Source organism: Calonectris borealis, chromosome W (assembly GCF_964195595.1).
Source record: "Calonectris borealis chromosome W, bCalBor7.hap1.2, whole genome shotgun sequence".
NCBI classification, from domain to species: Eukaryota; Metazoa; Chordata; class Aves; order Procellariiformes; family Procellariidae; genus Calonectris; species Calonectris borealis.
Genome location: NC_134351.1, coordinates 2,527,525 through 2,551,459, shown reverse-complemented (window position 1 = coordinate 2,551,459; position 23,935 = coordinate 2,527,525). Strand labels below are relative to the sequence as shown.

The window sequence follows — 23,935 nt, the reverse complement described above, 5'->3', positions numbered from 1 at the left end:
GAGAACAAAGGTCATCCTGTGCCAGAGCAGCCCGTGGAGAGGGAGGTTCGCCCCAGCTGCACCGAAAGCATCCTCAGTCTTCTCCGTAATTCGTATTCTGCCTTTGCTCACATTTGTGTGCAGAGTTGGCAGGTAGGGCTGTTAACCAAATAAACCAAAATAAATCTGCCTAGCGTATGCTTTTAGATTTTAAACTAAATGGAGCTTTTAGATGCTTTCATTAAGACCTAGCGGTTGCTAGCTGTTAGTCTTAGCTTTACAAGGAAGATGAAATGACTTTTTATTTATTTTTTTAAAGGCTAGTATGGACAGACAGCTACAGATCCACTAACTGGCCTGACATCTAAAACGAGAGCTGGTGTTAGTCTGGTGTAGAGTGGAGCGGAGTATATTTTCACTTGACTTCTGAGCGTGATAACCTGGCAGTGACCACCACGGCTCCCGTCAGCTGTCGCCCTGCAGTTCCCGACCCTTCATTATGGGAGCTCACATGGTCAGTTTAAAAAGGGCTTGCTTCATTCAGCTGGCAGGGATGAGGAGCAGTTCCTCCTCAAAGGAGATGAGCACTGGAGTTAGGAGACAGGTAAATGAGGACTGGGAGAGCTCTGGCATTGCACCCTGCAGACTGCTGCTGTCTTACCTGGGGGCTGTGGTAGCTTGGAAGCCAGCAATTCCTCCTGAATATTTCTGGGTTTTTAAAATGCAATTGGAAGGTTTTTTTATTTCTTGGCAATGACTTCTTCAGTCTCTGTGTTCTACACAGCTTAGTTTGTAAAGCCTTTCATGCACGACTGAAATCTTTCTTTTCCAAGGTACTTGTTCTGAGCGTCTGTCCTCAGTTTGTGTTAATGATTTTGTTTGAATGGGATAATTTAAAAGTTGATGTACTAGCCTGAATAAATGACATGAGAATCCACCCGTTAACTTGCCAGGTACACCAAGGGCTCTGAAAGTATAGTAAGCATCATAACAGATGTTATGTTACGATGTGTAACAGTAACGTGTCCAATATTATATATACTGCTGTAATATATATTCTGTTTTATCTGTTTGCTCCTCAGTTTCTCATTTCCCTTTCTTTTAAGACAAAATGAAGATTGAGGTCATACAAATAAATAGCTCAAAAATAAGTACCTTTTCTGCACGCTTTCTCAATATTTGCCTCTTGCAGAGTGACAAACTGTTGCTGGTCTTTAGTGTGGACTTCCTTCCACCCAGACACCTCCAGGCAGAATTTCAGTCTGCCGGGCAAACAACAGACAGGGTGGTGCAAGTGGATTAACATCTTGATGTGCATTTTGGGTTGTTCCAGAAACTGGCTTGCATGCTTTTGTAAAGGATATTGATATGTGATCAATTGGTGATTTTGTTTGCTTATAAGAGAAAGTGAGTAACAGAATGAAATTAAAGAAAGGAAAATACAGAGGGGCTGCCATACTTTTTTTCTTTTAAATATTTTTCTTCTTTTTTGCACTTCCAAGAGTGGAGGAGGCTCTCAAGGTAAAAGAGTGGTTTCCTTGTTCTTTTGAGGTGTGACAATGAGCCTGGGCAAGCTCAGATCCGTGTGCTGCCCATGTGTGGACCTGGCTGAGTCACTGAGTGAATCCAGTGAGCTACTTTCTGTACACCTTCAATTCTTGACAGTTTTATTTGGAAATTGTGCTACTGAATTAAAAATACCACATCAGCCAGGATAAGTTTCTGAAGGCACCTTCTGTGAGCAGAGGGTTGTACTTTTTGGTGTTGTTTTTCACCCTCCCCTCACGTGCTCTTTTTATCTCACTGGAGTCTCGTTTCCACAGCCTGTTGTTATGGGCTTTGCAGCCCTTGGATATCATGGAAAAAGTAAGGAAACGCTGAAGAAGTGGAGGTTAATGGCAGGGGAGCTGTCGTGGTGCTTGTCCCCGGCTGCACCACCACGTTCCCTCTGGCCCTGCTCCTTCCTTACAGGGAAAGTGTCCCTCTGCACCTTTTCCATTGCAAAATGGAAAAGGAACGAAATGGTGAATAACAGCAACAAAAAAGCCTTTATTGGAGATCAGGACTGCTACAGAGAGGGTAATAAACTCATACAGTGTTCCCCTCGCTTCTACTTATTTTTATCTGTTTTCAGCCTCTCCAGTTTTCTTTTTGATGAGGTTAGAGCAGTTGCTTTTAACCTTAATGAGGAGTGCTGGGGGAGGAGGAGAGCTGTACGGCGCGGGGTGGTGCTGGCTCATTAACTGACCTGCTCGCAAACGAGAGCTGGTCCCCACTGCCCAACGTGGGGCTTGCGCAGAGACCGGGCTCCTGCCCCAGTGTCGGCAGCCTCCGGCTGGTGTGACTTCACTGGGTGCAATCACAGCGAAGATGTGGAGATCCTGAAAATGATTTTCAGAGGGGAAAGTCTAAAAGTAAACCTGGGAAATCCGTACTGCGAAGAGGCGGCTTTCTCTTCCAGCTAGAGAGGGGCGGGAGTCTTAGATATACAGAAATCTCACAGGGACATCTATTAATTACATTGGCTTTTAATTATCTGTCACTGATACGTTACATGACCTTGAGCAAGTCATTTACTCTATATGTGTGTGTATCTATCTGTAAAACGCTTGTGAATTATTTAATGTCTACAAATTGCTTTGAGATCCCCCAATGAAATGCATTATAGTTGCAATTATCAAGTCTGATAGCATGGTGCATGCTGGTGTCAGCCCGAATCTCAGCAAAGAACTCCGAAAAAGATCCTTTGCCGGTCCTTAACGTACCGTGGGGGACAGGAGAGAGATCGTGCAGCATCCAGGGTCAACAGTTATTTTTCTGCCTAACCACAAATACTGCCTCTTGCACAGATGCATAGGAGGAAAGGTTGTGGAATATTTTTGGTTTTTCTTGGGTTTTCTTGATGAGGTGAAGGTCGGTGCCTATAAGTACTTATCTTGACTTAACTCAGAGCATCTTGATGTTTTTATGAAGGGAAAGAAAGAAAAAACACCGAGTATGCCTTCTGAGACCTTGGGAACTCTTTGTGGCCCTGCATTATGTTTGAGAGTTTTATATTCCCATTAACTTAATACCCATTTAGGCTATCCTTAGGCACACAGCCAAAATACTCTTTTTTTTTTTTAAAAAAAAAAAAAAAAAGATAATTCAGCTCTGTCTGCAACTTTCTTGCAACCTAATTTTCTCTTTCATGTTATTTCCTCAAAATTTAGCTAATTGGCAGTATCATATTAGCCTTCAGAAAGCCTGTTCTGTGATGCATGTGTTCCTATTATACAGGGGTTGACAGAAATAACGTTAATGCATCTAAAGATAAAGTTTGACCCAATACACAATTATGAAATGCTCATTTGTTTCCAGGGCGGATGGTGTGCGGTCAATAACTGTTCTCTGTACTATAAGTCATAAAGGCAACCATAAAATAAAATCTTTAGGTAGTTATAAATTGACAGATATCGGTGACCTTAGTTTTCTCTTCCCAGGCTGTCCATTATCGGTGCATTACGTAAAAGGAACATTTATTAGCATCCTGCTTCTGTGGTCTCTAGCCAGGCAAAACCCATTCAGGAGCTGGACCGACATTTTTACCTGTTACAAGGGACAGGGATGCTTTATTTCATTTTTATGTTGTTTTTAACTTGGTGGTCATACATGAAACTGTTCTAATGGGGAAAAATCCTCTCTCCGTGCCTGACTTCTCTACTGCTGGAAGGGAAGTCCTTGTATTTCACAAGTCCTCCAGAATATTGTTGTTAAAATAATATTTTAGTATTATGGTCCATTTGAAAGACTTATGTTCCCGATTTCTTTATAAACTCAGAAATTTACAGACACTTACATTAATCCTGAAATATTCTACGCTGTGTTAGAATATGGTGGTCTACAAGGTGGCTAGGTTTTATTCAATATTGCTCATAGAAACGATACAGAGCATACTCTGTGGAAACTGGTAGATGAGTGTGTGTATGCATTCCCTACCCAGACCTTGAAACCTGCCCTCCATTCATCTGGTTTCAATACTTTTTAACTCTGTAGGCTGCTTCTGTGAGGATGAACATGTATAGCTGCTGCATCTGCTCCTCAATGCTGACGCTGCAGTAGCCCAGCAGCAGCCAGATGGAGCTCCCAGTGATGCTGAACTTACTAGGGCCTGGCTACCAGGAGGGCAATAAAGTGAGAGTCGTTACTAGCCACCTGACCACGCAAGATTCCCCCTCCAAAAAGCCCCAAGAGGGTTTTTTTTATTATGAGACACGTTATGCCCTTGGCAAGTTTTTAAAACTCATTTTTAGGAAAAAGGCAAATGACACAAAGCCGCAACATCTACGAGGAAGTAATACTTCGCGATGGGAAGATTCCTGATTTATGAATGAAATCGTTGTTGATGTGAATTATCAAGAAAGTCCTGTTTTCTTAACAGCCTCTTTATACTTGCTTATCGTTGAGGCACGGTCCTGCAGCGAGCCTGTCCTTCACTGCTCTGACCCCGTCTGAACACTCTGCAAGTCCCCTTAGCCCTGTTGAGTTTTCATGGGATAGCTGCGATTTGAACCAACACAGAGACAATAACGAGTTTTCCTGACATATATACAGTGTCGCCTTTTCCTCTGCACTGGGGTGAGGGGCTGGCTCCTACAAATCCCTGAGAAGGTACCTATTTATGTAGGTAAGATCAAGACTTTTAGCAATTCGAGCATAGCACAGGTCATCGCAGCGCTTCAGAAGGATTTCTACCTTTGGAAGCAGAAGTGGGAGCAATGTTAAGCTTTGCTTTTCACTGTATTTTCTGGATGTAACGATGAAGAATCTTCATAATTGTTTATAAAACTGAAATTGTATTTTTCCTTAATCAGTGCACTCATTAATAGAAGTACATTTAGTAATGTGGTCAATGAAAAGAAAATCTCTTAATTTGATTGTTTTTCATCTATATAGTGCTAGAGTGGAAAGACTAGCCGCTTTTCAGTTGGCTAAAACTTGCCGTAGAAATGCAAAGTAGGAAACAAGTGATGATGATGATGATGTTTTTCTGTCCTCTCCCCTCTGGTGGATTTTCTGCTGTCGTAGCCTTTTCTCCCCAGTCTCTGCTCAGCTCAGTATTTTACTGTACGGATGTGTTTGAAACTGTGTGCAACTTTGGAAATTTAAAGGCTGCTCCAAATTATGCTGAGGGACAAGGATATATTTTGGTTAGGTGTGGAACTGGAGATTCAGCCTGACTAAAATACATTTCTAATACATTCAGTACAAAGTGGGATGCGTGTCTCTGGTGAGAACGCTTTGACTACAAAAGCCCTGCTCTAGCTGCGGGAGTTGTCTCCACATCTTCTCCTCTTTCATGCCCCTGTGATTGCAGTGATGTATCGTTTGAATTTTCGGTGGCTCAGTTCCTTTTCTCTTGGGAACCATGAACTTCTGCTGTTCTGCAGTAATGGTATAAGCTGACCTTCATGTTGAGAACTAAAGCAGCATGAAAATAATCTAAATCATTAAATAAGACAAGTAATACCTTTATTTAGGTGAAGAATGAAGTTTTACATAGAATAACAGCTTCATTTTTCTTTTATTTCTTCAAGGCTGGTCTGAGGGGAAATACATTGAGATGGTATTGTCTTTCTGCCTGTCAGACATAGAGTTTAGAGTAAGACAAGGATACAGACCTGTGGTAAGAGACAGAAAGAGAGTAATTTTAATCTATTTTTTTGAAGACAAATTAGCAGAGTTTTAGTTTTTTATGCCTCATACTCTTTCCAAAGAGTTGTGCATTGTAACACCATGTATAGTTTTTTCTTTAACTTCTTGCAATAATAACACGGTTCCTGAATTACCATATTGTAACAGGGAAGAGTAGTAAATACATATATACACACATATATAAAAAAAACCATTCACATAAAAATCCCATTCTCCTGCCATTTTTAGATCTGGAGGAACTCCATTGGCTTTGAGTTACATTGTGCTGACTCCCCTTAAGGCAGGCACAACCTGGCACATTCACTTGATGTAACTTTATTTTAAATTCACCGTTTGCGCAAGTTAGCAGTGAAAAGTACAAGGGATTTTTTTAAAAAGGATTTGATTCTATGAGATGACAAAGCCACCCTTTAAGTACACGCAATTGAAAGTCTTCCAGTTCAGAAGGCTGACAGGGCTGGGCACCTGCTGACAGCAGTTATCTTTCTTGGGTCAGTAGAAACACATTCCTTATTCAAACACGCAAAGAGAAGACACTGTGCATTAGGAAATGCTGACATTTCTCGGAGTTAAAATTGTCTCCTCTTGTCACAAGATCAGCTGTCATCTCGCAAAAGGTATTTCTAGAAATAGGGAGGTCATCCCAACACACAGCTCTCTAAACTAGCTGTTTCTGCTGGCAAGTGTTCCATTAGTCCCCGAGTCTCTGCTACAGGCTCATTACAACCAATCTTTGACATTTTTGGTAATGAATGCAGCCTGCTGTGGTCCTTAAAGGACCACTTGTTGGAAGCCGGTGTTTGAGACCCGAGGACCCGAGACCCAGACCCACACCTGCTTTCCGCAGCATCGCAGAATTCCCCCGCAGCCTTTCGAGGAGTTATTTAGAAGACCACGCAGAATGACAGCCTGCTTCAGTACTGGCCTGCAAACAGGACAGACTTCAGAGCACGTTCTTCATCTGAGGGACCTGTAGCGTGATCGTTACAGGAGCATACACATTAAATTTAATTTTCAAATTTGCTTTTTTCTCGCACTGCGGAAAACGAAGCACTCCTCCTCTCCCAGAGGTGGCGGGGATCTGCTGGCACACGGATAACTTTCTGCATTTCGAATCTCAGCCTGCGATACCCCGTACTGATGTGCTGTCTGCTGGGGGACAACCTCGGTAGCTGAGCACCCCCCAAGTGCATTTACTGTAGTACGGAGAACTTTAAACTTTTGGGTACGCTTTTATACAAAACTACTGAGCTGCAAAATGGCTCCTATCCTGTATTTCATTTAAGTTACACCATTCACATGAGTAAAAATCCTCCTGAGTCAATAGGGTTGCACACTGGGGTCTGTTCTAATCCTTTATCCAAAGATGTTTAGTGAGGACTTTGATACGACTTGCTGATATGAATTCTGTTAAACCCAAAATCTTGTGGACATCTTCTTTTATAGATCTTCATTAACCTTTTGGGTTTTTTTTTTCCTCCCTTGTCTGGCAGTATCTAGCATAAAATATCCTTAGTCTGCAACTGGGGCATTTTGATAGGGCTGGGTTGACACAAAATAATGAAAATGAGTGTTTAGAAAGGTGTTTTCATCCTGATATGGAATAAGTGTAACCTTCTGAGATGTTATTTTAAATTATTTTTGTCTGAAGATAGAATTTTAAGGCTTTCACCCAGAGCTAGGGCAAAGTACAATATAAGCATCCTACAGTGCAAAGCTGTTCTGGAAAAATCTCACTAAACTCCCACTTTCCAACAATTCACAGACATTTTCTGAAAAAAAAAAATTTCTGTGAAACATTGTAAGTTTTCTGGGAAAAAAGTCTGCAGTTTGTTCAAGCCTTTTAATATTGCCACAATATAATTAGAAGGAACATGAAAACAGCATGTGTTTTTATTTCCTTTGCAACCCTCCTCACCAGCCTTTTTCACATATGCATGCCTTTAAAATATTCAGTACTGAGAAAAAACATACAGAGAGCAAATATGGCAGTGCTTGACATTTATTGATATATAAAATATTTATAGAATGTATATTTATAGTGCTTGACATTTTTTATATATATATATATATATGCATACATATTTCCCATCTAAATGTGTTACATCTGTCTGCTTTAGGGTTGTCCTTAGTTGTGGTGTTTTACCTGTGTTTAATACTGCATAATTTCCACCAAAATAATTATGCAAATTACTCGCTTTAATGGTGTCCTTAGGAAAAATACAGGGCACACCTGTATTTCCCAGTGCAGGAAAGGTGTTGGCGGGTGTGTTATAATTGTTAAATACATCCATTTTGTATGAAACTCAACACCTAGATATGCATATACTGAACATAGATCATAAAAAAAAAAAAAAAAAAAAAAAAAAAAAAGGAAAGCATCAAGCTTTCTAGCAGTCCAGAAAAATGCCAGCAATTACAAAAAAGGGAGAGAAATAGGAGAAGAGGAGCAACAGTTCTGGTGGAGGGAATGAAAAGCTGCAGGCAAGCGGGGTCAGGGTCTTGGAGCGTGTGTCGTAAAGAAAAACTGGCAGGAATCTATGAATTACAAGTCTATAAATTAATTGCAGGCTTCTGGTGGCATCGCAATAAACCACACTAATGAAGATTGAGTAGTTTATGATTCTGTCAGAGCTCTGAAAAATTGTATGGTTTATAAACTGCATAGATACTGGTGTTTTATGTGAGTTTGTTGAATAAATTATACTAGGACTTTAGTGTAAAAAAAAAAAAAAAAGTGTTAAAAATTAACATATGAATGTGATTCCGTCTTAAATCTTTTTTCTTCAGCTTTTTCTTACCCAAACAGTTTCTTTTTCCTTGAGCCGTCCTATTCAACGCTGATTCTTCATCGCTCTGCCACTAAATTGTCTCTTCTTGTATATCCCTTGTGTAAGTGATACTATTTTTTTTTAAAAACCTCGTGATCAGCATCCTAACTACCAGTGTTCCCTTATGAGTGATGTTTTATTTGAAAAATCATCTACCACATTTCCTGCATTGTGGCTGTGTGGTCTGGAGACCCTGATTTAATGTCTGCATGGCCGCAGAGCAAGGAGAGCCCAGCCTGGCGCGTTTCTGAGCCAAACAAACGCATCCGTCTGAGCCTTTTTGATAGGAAATTAGGCAGCTAAGTTAATCAGGACACCTCATCAGTTTTAATTTGCATGCATTGGGTTTGATCCGAACTGGATCGGGAGCTTCCAGGTATCCTAAATTATTAAATATATGGTAAATGAGACCAATCTGAAAGAGGAATAGAGAAGATGGGGCGTGGGAGCAGTGCTGGAGCGCCCAGGGCAGATGCTTATTTAAGTGTAGGTAACTTAGCTCAAAAGCAGAAACAATTGCTAAAATCAAGAAAACGCTGACATAAAAACTTTGCAGTCTTACTTTGATCTGCTTGGTTTTATGCGTTATATGCAGCTTTTAAATAAAATAATCTCATTTTCTCAAAAGTATTTCTATCTCATTGTGCACACAAGTTTGGAGAGCACTCAGGATTAATTGGGAGCGTATGATTGAAGAAGTGATGATGTCTGGGGCTCTGCCTTCATTTATTGCCAAAGCTGGAAACTCTATTGTCAATAAGGCAAAAAAAAAGAGTTTTGTAGTTAAGGTGATGAAATGCAAACCCTGAAAACCACAATTTTATCTGTACATCTGCCGTAGTATTCTTATGGGACATGGGTTTCGTTGCACCATGCGTTCATATGTTGCAACCGTTTTCCTCGTTTTCTGCCTCCCCATGTGACTTTTTGGTCTGATGCGCAAAAACCCCACGTTAGTATCTTGAGTACTGTATAACAGAGACTGCTCTAAATCGTACCTAACTGGACGAAAAATGAGGGGGGTGCTTTTGCCCTTTCACTGGTAGCTTGGCTAGTAGCACCTCTTAGTGTCCAACTCCTACGAGTTTAAAAATGTTTGTGGATCGTATTGTAGAAATAGGAACCAGAGAAAAAACCCCACTGAGAAATGAATCATTTTGTTTGCAGAGAAAAGTTTGAAAACTAGAAAGCATGAAGCCAGGTAGTCAACAGGAAGCTTGAAATTAAATCCCGAATTGCTCTTGTCCTCCCGGAATGCCGAGGGAGGCTGCGAAGAAACAGAATTTGATCGTGTAATTGAGGAGTGCACTGTAATCCCTGCAAGCCTGGGGCCTGAGCTAGGGAGCCGAGGGCAGCCTCGATTCGAACATTTCTTAGCTTCTGTGCAATTTATTTTATAATCTTCACCTTCTTTTAGTTTAGAGAGTTTGTTGATATTATGGCTTTATAAATATTATAATCAGATATCGGGAATGATGGCTTAAGAAATAGACTTGGATTTTCTGTCTGAAATGATATGTCATGGAAGGTACTTAAAAATTAATCTATTCTGGCTTCCTGGCAACTATGGATATTCAAAACAGAGACCATCGTTCCCCTGCAAAAACTGACAAAATGTACGTAGGCTGCTGAGTTCTTGCGTGTGTTTTTCACTACGATGCGGGGGGGGCTCATTAGAAATGTGATGTTATTAAGAGTTTTCCTCAAATTGCTAATTTCTATCATCCTCGTATTGCAATAATGATGAAATTAAATTAAATTAGCATATCATATAGCATACTGAAAAACTGTGAATACGTTATAGTAATACAAGGCAACAGATAATTGCTGGCTTAATAAGAATTCATTTTCAGTAAAGATAACTCAACCTTTTTCTTCTTCCAATCACTAGGGACAGATTTCCTGGTTATTGATTATCTCCTCATCTTCTATAAACCCAGTCAGAAGTCCTTCTTGGTTATATGAAAATGTCTCTACTCTAAATACTTCTAATTCTGTGTCATTTGTCAGCGGACTTGTCTCGTACCTGCATGTGCCTGTCCGTATGTTGACGTGTAGGACCTTGTTACATATGCAGTTGGCATCTGATCCTTTGAAATGAGTGAGATTTTATTACCCCCATACTCGCTTAGTGAGAATGATGTATATATTTTGTTATACATAAGTCTTACATGTCTTCTAAATTGAGGTTTTAATTCTTTCTTTTGGCAAAAAAAAAAGTTAACATCAACTGTTTAAGTGTATGTTCTAGAATAAATGTTTTCCCTAGTATTTCATTTTTAATAGGCTCAGGGTTAAAGAGAATAATTTGAATTACAGATACGTTTCCTATTTATGTCTAATATTCTTCAGGCTTATTGAAATTATTTACTTGCTAAGCCTTAGTTTATATCCATTCATTGCCACTTTCATTTTTTCCCCATTTTTTTTGCAGTTCCACCCTGGTTTTTAATTCGCCCTTCAAATCTTTATGCCTACGAGCGTATGGATATTGAGTTTGAATGTGCCGTCTCTGGTAAGCCTGTTCCTACGGTGGAGTGGATCAAGAATGGAGAAGTGGTCATTCCCAGCGACTATTTTCAGATAGTGGTAATTAACTGGCTTTTACTTATTAGAAATTTTTTTTTTTACTAAGTTGTGAAATGTATTCTGATATTTGATCCAATTGTTGCCTTCATAAACATAATGGTTTTCCCAAAGAAAACTAAATTTCTGCTGCCTCCTAATACAAATAAGGCACATTGCATTGAGATGTGTTATGTCAAGTACGTGGACGTTGTCTCCCGGTTTTAGTTAGAGCTGGACCTGGTCTTTTCATGGAGAAGTAACAGTGTCAGGTCATACTCTGAGTTGCTATTAATAATGTCGTTTACCACATGTTAGTGATTTCCCTTACTCGCCATTGTCCTTGGCGAACAAAAGTAATAGATCTCTTCTCCAAGGAAATTGTACTCTGACATGGGGTTAAAAATGGTGAGGGTCATTTGACATAATTAAAACTTTTCAAAGGGAATTGTTGTGCACCCTACCCAAAATAAGATACCCATTCAGGACTCCAATCTCTTTTAGTTTAAATATCACTATTATATGGGCTGAGAATTTGTGCTGTGTTTAGCTGGCCTCCCCTGAAAGCAGTGTCACTTGTAAATGAGCTGAGGTGTTGGGGACACCCCTGAAAACTTTAGCCGCTGTCAAGATGTCCATAGACCACGAGGTGCGGCTTGTTCAGAGACGTGGCTTGGTTCAGCGCTTTCTAATTTTTCACCTTGTAACAAATAATATTGATTATTATTGTGTCTTTTAATAAATTATCGAAAAAAAATAATTCTTTCTTTTTTCATGCAGGATAGACTATTCTGCCGTATACAATACCAAATTTAATCTTTTTTTTTATACGTCATTGCTTATTAGAAAGCAGCTAGAGGCTGTCCAAGGAAAGGACAGCTCTATTGCTGTCATGGTTGTGTGGTGGAGGTGTTAGAAAATTATTTCACTTAATAGCTAACGGAAGGTACATTTCAGCCAGAGCATACCCCTCACTTGAGATTTTTTTTTTTACCCAACATAATTGGTTTCTGCTTCTGCTAACAGAAGTTAAAAGTTAAATCTGTTCCAAATGACGTAAGCGTAGAGTGACCTTTTCTTGAGGATCTCCAGACCTCAAGCCATAAGGAGGGTTTGACCTTCAGAACAGTGTTTGTTCAAAGGTGCAGAAGTTGAAAGTTCTTTTAAATCTTCCCTGCAGCAAAGGGCCAAGACAATATTCAGAGCGTTACTCGAGCGATGGCTGCAATTTGGAGCTTGAGTTTCGAGAAAGGTGTTGGATGGACTCTGTGCAGGAAAGTGAATTCACCTTGGCCCATAGGCACCATCGAGCAAAGTGCAAAGACCACAAGGTGTCAAGAGATCCCTGATGAAAGGGCTTGTGGTTACAGCCCTCTGAGGACCAGGGCCATGTGAGCTGGAGCTGAGATTGCACACGCAGTACCACGTTTCACAGAGTATAGCTGTTTTGGAAGGGTTTTATAATCCGCATTCACTTTGGATGGTGTTTTTCTAATTAATTCTCTCCACTTCCTTTCTTTCTCTTTTGCTGTCTCTCTAGGGTGGCAGCAACTTACGGATTCTGGGCTTGGTAAAGTCAGATGAAGGTTTTTATCAGTGTGTAGCTGAAAACGAAGCTGGAAACGCACAGGCCAGTGCACAGCTAATCATCCCGGAGCCTGGTAAGATGCAGAGGACATACAGAATTGTAGATGTAATTAATGTTATTAACATAAAAATCCCAAACGAGCAGCTACTATTCTTTACTCCCTCTTACTTATCCAGCTGGCTGGCTGTAGTTAAAAGCGTGTCCAGGCTATCAGATAGTTTGAGGCATTTTGTTCACTGGGGCAATTACAAATGCTGGCCTTGTCCTAGAAATTACCCTGGAGGCCAACTAAACCTGCATGAAAAGCCATCGGCAATGTCTTGCTATCTATTGGTGGGCTTTATCCTGCTGAAATATGAGAAGGTGATCACAAATGGGTGAGGTGATGGAGTAAAGTAGCCCATAAGCAATAGAGAATTATATCGTATATAGTTCTGCATTAAGCTGTTGTAGAACATTTGTCTCGGGGAAAGGGAAGAGAAGAAAAAGAGAGGAAGAAAAAAACAGTTTGGCAGTGGGATATCAAGTGCAGCCAACCGTTGAGATCAGAAGGTTTTTGTCTACATGCTGGAAGGATGAGGGTTTTTTTTTTGTTGTTGCTCTGAAATTAATAGGTGGTTGGTTTTACAGACCGCACTGTGCAGCAGCGTGTTTACTGCTTCATGGGTTTTTAAGTAACGGAAGGATGTCTTCATCTTAAGTTAGATGATATGTAAAACATGGATAAAAGCCTTTCAAAGTTTCTGGGTTGTAAATGATTAATGACCTGCACTGGGCTGCAGGTTACACTTGGTGCTTCTCATGGATTATGCCAGTAAGCTGAGAACAAGAGAAAACACTGAAATGTTGTTCATTCTCCAATTTAGACTGGGAAGAGCAGAATCTTGGTAGCCCACAAATACTCAGTTGAAACAGCCCTACTGACAGCAATTAACCACCCTGATAGCTTGTGCCATAGAATTTCTTTGGAAAATCTTTTGAAAAGTTTCCACACAGCATCAGTGCGAAGTTTTAAAGCTTTACCAAAAATCTGGCCTTCTGGAAATGGAGAAATGAGTATGGCCACGGTCCGCGTTCTTGTTAGCTGCAGTAGTCTGACTCTTAAGGACTCCTCTCTGAACGCTGAGCAGGAATGTTTGCTGAGATCCATCAAAGTTCAGCCCCGTCAGCTATTTTCCAGAGTGGCTCCAGGCAGTGCAGAGGGAGGTGGCAGTACCACGTGGCCATAGCTGAGATCACCTGGTAGGCAGAAGTGAGGAGTAAGCACCACCAGAAGCCTCAGATCCCCAGTTTGCAAAGTCCCCTCCATGCAAATACTTAAGGCAAATGAAAATGGGAACGGGGCTAAGGTTTCTCCCTCTATTTTCTGTCTTGGTCCCAAATGAATGGCTGAAACGTGGATTTTGCACATCTTTGAGGCTCACCTCCCTCTGATTCCTTCTCCCTTGTGATTCAGCATCTCCTTTATAAGCCTCTTTGTTTTCTCTCCACTGCCTGAAAACAACTCCAGTAGCAACTGGGGAATTGTCAGAGACCTCTCAGCTCCTCTCTCCCTCTTTCCTAGATGCTCATGCGGCGGATACTTTGCAGCCATGAAACTATGCAGCTTAGTGGGAGGGGGGTAAATGGAGAAGAAATGTAATGTCCATAGGGTCATTACTACCCTCCTCCTGCTAGCGTGACCCTCCAGCCGGGGCTCCCTCCTCGCCCCGCTCTGCGGTGCTGCCTGGCTAACTGAGGCTGGGGTTGCGTATCGGGATCAAGAGGCAGATATTTATTTGGGTTCCCACTTCGGTACGTGCCCTCCACCTGGTGCAGTGCAGGATGTTGTCAGATGAGCGTTTCCCTCTGTGCAGTCACCAGAGGTGACGATGAGGTTATCTTCCCTTGGGACGGATGTGAAAATGAGAAGGCACTCACAAACTGGCTTTCACTGGCAGAAAAAGTGTCTATGTGATATTGAGGAAGGCTGGCTGGGATCCTCATCCTGCTCAGGAACAGCCTGCTCCGCTTCAGATCTCACTGTGGGGAGATGCGTGGTTGTTTTGCCTTTGTTTTTTGTTTGTTTTCTTTCTGCTTTCTTTTAAGCTGACTCTCACATTTAGTTCGTGCACTTGGATTATATTTACAAGCAGGAACATCTGAAGGAAACGGGCCATCTCCTATTTGTGGGGTTTAATCTGGTGCTAGGATCATCCTGGGGAAACAGGATAACTCATTGCAGCTCCTAGCTAGCCATTGCAAGTGAAATGCTGTCAGTAAATTTTACGCTCTGTGTTGGTGTTTATTATGTTTGGCATTGGATTAAAATTAAAATAGAAGAAAATGAAAAGAAAATCCTGAAGAGCTATGGGACAGCATTGTAAACTGTCTCCATTTCCCTTTTTAAATGATGGATTACTTTTTTCTGGCTATTTAATCAGATCTTCAAACAATGCCACTCCAATTCCTCCGAGGTGGAGGGAGGGCCAGCATGCACAGATGGTGGAGAAGCCAGCTATAAATACAAATGAAGTGGTGGGGCTGGCCGTGGTGGGAAGAACGTAGCCCCCTCTGCTTTGATTTTGTTGGGCGATGCTCGGCACGTGTTTGGTGCTTAGCTCGAGCTCCGTGTGGCACCGCCGAGTAGCTGGGGTCTGGCCGGGGGGCTCTGGCAGGGGCTCTCCCCCGCCTGGGGCGGGCGGTGACCCATCAGAGCCCACGCTTGCTGTTTTTATGAGAGCCCGATGAAATTTCAATATACTCATTAATAGCTATCATCCCTTTCTGGAGCCGTTAATGTGGAAGTGGCATAAACAGATATGTTAAAGGCTTATCTAAGCTTCCTTCTTCTGATTTTACTCTAACAGTGATTTCTACCCCAAACTTACATCGGGGTAAAATAGTCACTTTTTTTTTTGGTGATTCATAAGACGACAGATAGTTTTTGCTTTTATTTATTGCAAATAATTTGGACCATCCAGTGGGCTAAATATGTTGTGTATGTTCCGTTGGGGGATTTTGGAAGTTTTATTCAGGTAGAAGGGTATAATCGGTCTGATTGCTCCTACTACCGTTATTGTAATGCAGATGTGTAGATTCACATCCACTGCTGACCACCATTAACTGTGGGACCTGAAGTATCAGCACAGAATTTGGCATTAAAACAAGTATAAATGAGCTCAGATTGAGACCAAATATAACCCTTGTAAAGGCTGTGATGCTAAATTGGAATTAGACAATACTGAAATGAGAAGTGAAAGCCAAACGGGCTGTGAGCTCACGCAGATAATAGTTTCCACTTATAGTATTCCAGATGTGGCTATAGGATGCTCGAAACTATTTCAATATGTGTTGCTTAAACTATAAAAAACCAGCGAGCTTCCTGAGAAATATAAAATTTCTGCCCTTTTAAACGGAGATTGACTGGAGCGGCATTGTACTTAACAGTGTATTATGAATTAGAGTGAAATAAGTGATGGTAGATGGTCTGCAATACATGCATTAGTCAATAAATCAAAGTACATTTGTGGATTCCAACACACTTGGGGAAAAGGCGCTTGGGATTGTTTCTTCTCCTTTTTCCTTTCTTTCCCATTATCAACCTTAATGTTAGCCTCTTAGGAAGAGATTGCTCACCAGTTTATAACAAGAGAAATAAAAAACAACTTTAAATGCTGCTTATTTCTGTAAAAACCAAAGCAATAAATGAGCCAGATTTAAGGATTTCAGTTCTCTCATCTCCGACACACACGTTCTGGGTTTCTGAAGCCACTCTGCTGCTTGGCTTCCTCTATTTCTTCTCCCTAACCCTGCTGACGGGCGTTGGACTTTATACCGTCTGGGGGCACGTGTGATCGTATTGAGCAGGTACCAGCAATAAAGCCCACAATATGTGCTTCTGGCTACATGTACTGGAAAACAGATTCTGAGCAAGAAAAAGCCGATGAAAGAGATCTCAGCTGACTGTCTTATTTTTATGACTATATAAAACCTGTTATTTGCACACCTAGAAAATGAATAGAGAGCAGCGTGGTGGTGAGTGATGGACATGCATAGCTTCAGATGAGGAGAGTGTCCCAGAGGAAAATCTTCCTGTAAATAACTCTCAGACAGTTACTTGCTTTGTGCCGGTGGCTTCTCATGGATCCATCCTTCAGATATTCACGAGATGTGTGGACGGATTTGTTCTGTTCTAGCAGGTGAAAGATCAGATAAAGACAGCTCTGAAATAATCAACTTGTGTATACAGTAGGATAATTATTAGCTATGTTCCTGCAATAAATTCCTTGCTGGAAAAATCTTCAGCTTAGGAAGATGCCCTCTCCCAGAAACTGGTAAAAGTGCTGTAAATCAGTCTTCGCTCTTGGCATTATAAGCAGGAGCTAGTTTAGCAATCAGAGCGACGAAGAAAATGATCTCGTACGCAGCGTAACTAACCAGTTTGTGCTGGCTGTTTGTGCTGCCAGCAAGGAGGGGGCACCGCGGCAGAATTATTTGAAGAAAGGATGGCATGTCCATCCACGGATGATCTCCAGACGTTTGAGGATGTCCAAAAATGGACGTTGCAGGGAGACAGGGAAGGGTACAGAGAGCTGAAGCTCGTGGGTGGTGTGGTCTTCGATGGCTGGTCCCCATCGAGCGGGTGTTTAACTCCGAGCCCTGCTGCTCGGGCTCAGCTTTCTGTGCCATTCACTTTGTCATTTTTGTCACGTACTTTTTCTTTCCTTTTAATTCCTCTACTTACAAGTTGCGTAGCTTCTTCTCATGTCAGATTTTCAGCTTAGCAGCTAGCAGATTTAACATTCTTACATGCCCAAGATCTTTGCAAAGACTTTGCATTTCTGTATAATAAGGCTTAGATTGGGAAACCTGTGAATTACTTTTCTTTGCTAAGGAAACAGGGGTTAACTCAAATAATTTTAAAAAATCTTCCTTCCTCCCTGAATTCCTATTAGGAAAACATTGTGAGGCACCATTTCCCCTCCCTTTATTACCATAAGTATTATTTAGTATTATTTATAATTACTTATTCTATTACTTATTATTTATAATTATGGTATAGTATTATTTATAATTACTTCCCCATTAAAAAAAAAAACAACCACAAAATAAAATCCATCTCTATGCTAAGAAACTGAGCTTATATTGGCATTGAAACTTCAGATTTTTAGTCCTTGCAAGTCTGTTGGAAAGCCAAACCACATACATTAATCTTGCTTATGGTTAGCCTTAAAATTAGTCTGAAATAAACCCCATGATTTCAAATATTAGGAAAAACAGGTTGGTTTTTTGGTTAAGAATTGGTAAAACAGTGAAAAAGTAGGGATGAGGAATGTTCTTTATTGGAAATGTTAAAAAGAGGTTGGGCAGATGTATCTTTGTGCTAATAATCCTGATCCTGCCTTTGCAGAGGAAGCTGGAATGTGCCATCTCTTCAGTCTGCTCTTTATGCCCTGAATTAGAAGTAGCGAATTTCACAGAGCTGCTTTGCATTGTGTAGGCAGAGAGGGAGCGGAAGAAAGAAGTGAAAGACTATTTCAAGATCCCACTCATAAATTTCAGAGTAGAATATATATATTTTTTTTTTCCTCTAATGCAGAGAATGGTAGTTCTCTGGGATGCAGAAATGTATGTATTTTCTGAAGGCTTATTTAGCCTTGTGGAGCAAGTTATACTGACCAAATGAACTTCTGCTAAATAAAAGAGCGTGAGGGCAAAGTCCTGCCCTGGGCCAGGGACCCTTCGCACCCCCGAGCTGATGGCCCGCTCACCGCCTCTGGTTTGGACGTTGCCAGGTAGCTCTTGGCTAGAAAACTTGTGCATGGCTCTGGGTGCTGTTCTCGGCACCCTCAAAGTCTGCTTCTAGCTGCAGGAGAGTTTCCCCTGACATATCTTATGGTGTGCAACCCATCTCTGGTTTTATGCTATAAAAGCTGCACTCTACTGAGCTGCAACACAGCCCTGAGTATTTAAGACACTTTGAAATGAAAGAAATCATGCAAAGTTGTAAATACACCTTAGGGATATGAGATGTAACCTTCCACGGGATGCAGCTCCAAGGATGAAGTGCGATGTAGCCCAAACATGATCGTTTATTCCCAAAGGTGAGGTGACAGCCCCAGGCGGTGGGGGACTGTGCCTGGTGGCTCTGGACCCTGGAGGAATTTAATGTGCTGTGTGGTCATCCTGTCTGGAGCCCCGCCACTGGTGATGGCCAAAGAGGTGCTTCAGGAGAAACTGCTGGCAGCAAAACGCAGTGAAAGCACCTGATGCCCAGGGATGGGGAGAATAACAACCTCCTGACCATAGTGTCAGGATTTTTTGTGTTGAAACAAGAGATTTAACGCCCTTATTTTGGTATGCACAACTGGTGAGGCGTTCACATTTATTGCACTGCATAAGCAGTAATAATCGTGATAATAGTAAGAATAAATTTTGTTTATATGCTTTTATGGTGGTCTTTGCCATAATATTATGACACCTTACTGGGGATTTACAACAGACGTATGCAAAAATGCAAAATCAGCGGAATATTTTTTTAGTTTAAAAAAAAAGTTGGTATATAAAGGCCATCCTAAAAACAGCAGAGGTGCTTAGAAGGCACCTCGAGATAGAACCCTAACCCTAACCCCCCCATCCCTGTGGAGTGCTGCCGATGGGTGGCTGCTGTGCGACGTGGGAAACTTCAGTGCTTTCGCCTTGGGTTTTGGGTTGCGTGTCTCTTTTGGGACCACTAATGTACCCTCGTTGAGATGGGTGAACGTGCCAGTGCCTGGGGCAGGCGGGGAGCTCTCAGGGCTTGGGTGGAGGTTTGTAGGTTTGTACGACCAAGGAGAGAAGTTCAGGTAAGCCAGGAGCTCTTGGGAGCAATTGAATTATCTGGGGAGCTCTCATGCCTTCAGCAGTCAACAGCAGATAAGTGTGGGACTGGAGGATTGAAATTTTAGGAGCCATTTTTGAAGTTACATTAGTCATCTAAGGTGTCTAACTGACACCTAAGAATACTTGTGCTTCCTGAATCATTCACGAACATGTTTGTTCTTTCTTTAAAAAAGCAAAACGTACAATTAAAGAGTGACCCAAGCACAAAGGTTCTGTAAAGACATGGTAGAATTTTACAGAAAATACTGTGAAACCTATTGCATGTAAGAGAGAAAGAGCTGTTGTCCACACCCTAACAGGAACACAACTATGTATTAAAACAGATTTAGGATAATTTGAAAAAAAGACAAAGAAGGGTAATAATCTCCTATAATGCTATTAACCATTTAAAATCTAGCCTCACCATGATTTTTTGTCTTTAATAAAGGATATATGTTGATAAATAATAATCACGGGAAACTGGAATACAATTAGGGTTTAAGTGGTGTAAATTAAAATATCACTTACTGTATATTGACTTTACATGGTAATGTCAGAATAATCACAAGATAGAATGAATAACTGCACAATTAATTCTAAGACTTTGAGATCTGTTAGAATTTAATTTGTCAGAATAGCAGAACTGAAATGACTATGTTATAAATACAGAAGGTGATGTACTTTATAGTCCCGTGTGAGTTTGGTGCAGCTAACTGAATATAATGACTTCATATAGGAACTCTCTATGCATATTTTATTTGGTTTGTAGGTTTTTTGTTGTGTTGGTTTTTTTTTAAACCTTGAAAAGGAGATTTTGGTTTTCAGAAGCATTGTGTGAATGTCTAGGCTTGCGTACTAGAAAGCTTCATTTTTCATATAGGAATTTGAGTGCAAAGAAAACAGGTTTTCATGAACAGCTCACTGAAGAGTTGCTCGTTCAGGTTTGGCATAACCTCAGCGTTTTATGTTTTCCCGAGAGCAATGCAACATATCGCACAATGAAGTAACGCTGTAGAAGAATCCATAAAAGGTGCCGAGTCCAGTTCCGAAGAAGCTGGAATCGGAGGTGAGGTCAGCTAAGCCTCGGCGTTCGGGCGGCGGGTGTCCGCTGGCACCCGGGTCTAGCGCTCGCGCCTCCGCGTCCCCGCAGCTCTGCGTGGAGCGGCCCCCGCCTGCTGCTCTCCGAAGGCCGCTGGGTTTTTCTTCTTCCCTGGGTTGTGAACGTCAGGCTCCTTGTGGCCTGAAGGAAGCTATGAGTGTCTATAGATAGCCATATATCTGTGTAATTGCATTTCCTACTTAAAAAAGGGAAGAGTCACTGTGCATGTGGTCTGCCAGTGAAAGTGGTTTGGGTTTGGTTTGGGTTTTGGTTTTTTTTTTTTAACATACAAGTGACTTGAGTAGACTGTGAAGATGTGATAGCCTTTTTGTATCTTTATTTTAAAGGTATCAGACAATCAAGAGTTTGAGAGACCTCAGGTGTATTAATGCACTTGATTTAATGATTAAAGAGAGCATCAGGGGCAGCTGATCTTACAAATGTGGGAAAAGAAAAATACAACTGAAAATTGAGGGAGACGACAGACTGCTGCTGCTGCAAGGAGCCCTGCTGCGACTCCGACACTGCTGGAGGGGGGTTTACTGTAGGAGAGGTGACGGCACAAGTTTCAGAGGAGCCATGGTTGTTCCTGAATGTACGCGTAGGCTGCGAGGGCTGGCCGTAGGCCAAGATCCTTCTGCCCTTATTTCCAGGGAAATACCTGTGGCCTGGGTTTCAACAATTTAATAGTAAGTGGTTAGGGGGCTCTGCGGGACTTTGCAGCTTGTGTGGGCATAGACTTTCTTCCTTTAAACCACCTCTAAGGAAGGAATTGGGGGAAAAATATGGAGAAAAGCCTGGTCTGACCCTGCTGTGACAAAGGTTTTGCCACGCACTTCCCAGTAACTCACTGGGGTGCGTGCTGATGGAATGAGTTCAATAGTATTTGCCCATTTATCAAAGGTGTCCTAAAAATAACTACATTAGGAAGCGTGAGGTGTTCATATATTCTGTAGCTGGACGCTGGCTAGGCATTTAAGTCATTTAAGAGTTGTTCACCTCTGTACGGCTCATGTCCTTCTAGCCTTGGTCATTTGGCCGTGTATAGCTGGGTGTTTCATCCCTGGCTTCTGACTTGGCAAGCCAGAGAGAGCTTAATTTTTAAGTTAACTCCTCTCTTTGTCATCTATTTTCCCGCTTTTGCAGGTGCTCATTTTTCCCTAACCATAACAGTTTCCTTTAGAAGCGTAGATGAAGTTGCGCTGCAGAGTTCAGGAGTAATAAGGTCAGGAGATGCATTGTCTGCAGTCCGGAGCGCTGATGGGTTTTTGTATGTGGTGCGCTACCTTGTCACCTTCCCAGCAGAAACCTATTTGCTGAGCTGCCGTTTGATCAACGATAAGAAAGGGTAAGAAATAGCTGAACGTGTTTGGTTTATGGGGAAACAGCAAATTAATCTTCGGGCATATTTGGCAGTGATACTAACTTTCTGTCATTGCTCCCTGAGGGGAAAGATTTAGGGAAAATAACCCCTAAATGTGTAGACTTGCGCGTGGCCCTATTTAGGAAACTGCTAGATATTATATTAGTTTTGCTTTTATTCATACTTAGGGCCAATGGTACAGGGTGACACATGGAACACGTGCACGAGATACAAAAATGTGCTGCCAATATCATTCTGAAGACTAGAATATATTGATGTCATTAGCACCCACCGCTCAAACAACAAAAGATTGTGAGCTTTGTTATCCCTGTGTACACGTGTGTGTGTGTGCTCTCCTATGTGCAAAAAGTAATTTTTCAGTGTTGCAAAAGATGGGTCTGGGAGAGAATTAAAAGAGGAAGGGCAAACTTTGGCTCTTCGCCACCTGGAATAAAATCCATTTAATTCACCCTGACTATCCTTGTTATAGTGTTAAATATAGACTAAATAGTTTAATATGGATTTATGTAATGAGCTCACAAATTGATTTTGCAGCACAAGCTCGGTTTAGAGTTTAGGAGCAGACGGTGTCTTGTTAAGATCAAAGCAGTGCTCCTGCCTTCTGACACTGCCGAGCGCAGGCTTGGGGGCGAAGATGATTTTTTTTTTTTTTTTTCCTTCCCTCCCCTCCTTCTTTCTTTTGGTTCTGATGTTGATTCAAGCCTATTAGGACTTTTTCTGTTTGTATGTTTATTTACATCTGTGGGATCAGAGAGTAATAAGGGGGGAAAAATAATAATTTAAAAAAAAAATCACAAAAAAAAAAGCCTTGTGCAAGCTCCTAAGGGAGGAAGCAGGCACATTTCTTCTAGGAATGCAAATGTCTTATCTGAGTGACAGGAAAAAAAACCCACCAGGCTTCTCGTATTCTCCCCCTTCCTCTCCTCCATCCCTTCCTTCTCTCCCATTCCCCCCCGCCACCATTTAGGAATAATTTCATGCCCCTTGTTTAAACATTAATTATTTAGCTCGAGTGATTTGCTAATAATTTGCAGAAAGATATTTCTTGCAAGTTTAAGAGATGAATCCCTGAGATGGTGCGTCTTTCATCCACCCCTTCCCCTGTCTGGCTCAGTGGCCTGGGTTAGATGTAATTGTAATTGGTGTCTGGGTTGGGATGACAGTGTCAGCCTATCATTTCAGGGTTTAGAGCTGTACATTGGATAGCCAGATTTGTAATTATAATGTGCTTTACTCCTATTTATATTCAGCAGCGTTCTCGGCTTGCTGTTCCTTTCCCTGGGCGTGGAAGATTGGGCTGGGGAGAGGTGGCTTGGAAGCAGTGAGAGCCATTATTTGTTCAGAAAACACCCTGATTCTCTGAGGAATAGAGGGCCAGGGTGAGCAGCCATCAAAAGTTACCATTTACTGTCCTGGAGCACGTGCTCTGAAATTCGTCCTGTCAAAATGAAATGTGCTGGCCCCTCTAGCAGGAAAAAGCAGAATTTTTTTGCGTGGATAGCTGAAACGGCGTTATCTGTGCTGCGAGCCAGTGCCGTGCCCCAGTCAGGCTGCTCGGCGGGAGGATTTCTCTTACGATGGCCTCTTAAAGATGATTATTTAATGGTCCTGTTTTCCTCAAACGTGTCTGCTTTCAGCTGTAGTTGCAGTACCACAAATACAGGTTTGCAGAAGTCAACAACTTGGTACCAGTGGAGCGGAGATCAGGATCAGTTTCCGTATCTCCTGTGATTTTCCTTGCATTGGTAGAAGTTAATTTTGAAAAGGTCCGAGGGTTTGATTAGGTGGAAGGAGTCCCGCTGGCCTCGTCAAGCGGCGGCTGCAAAGCTGACGGCGTGTCTCCGGCCAGGGGAGCGCTGGTCTGTGCGGAGTTTCAGGTGACCGCTTTGCTAGCAAACATTTAATTTTCATGTTTGGGATATTATCCCTTCAGCCTGCTTAATATTTTTCTT

The 23,935-nt window shown here is 41.7% G+C and overlaps 1 protein-coding gene across 1 annotated transcript in view; it reads left to right on the top strand.

Annotated features, from left to right (window-relative positions):
- Positions 1-23,935, top strand: part of LOC142074710 (netrin receptor DCC) — a 566,907-nt gene that overhangs the window by 333,753 nt on the left and 209,219 nt on the right. The window contains exons 6-7 of the mRNA XM_075135512.1: positions 10,939-11,093; positions 12,610-12,730. Coding sequence (XP_074991613.1) covers positions 10,939-11,093; positions 12,610-12,730 — 276 coding nt within the window. The remainder of the gene's footprint in view (positions 1-10,938; positions 11,094-12,609; positions 12,731-23,935) is intronic.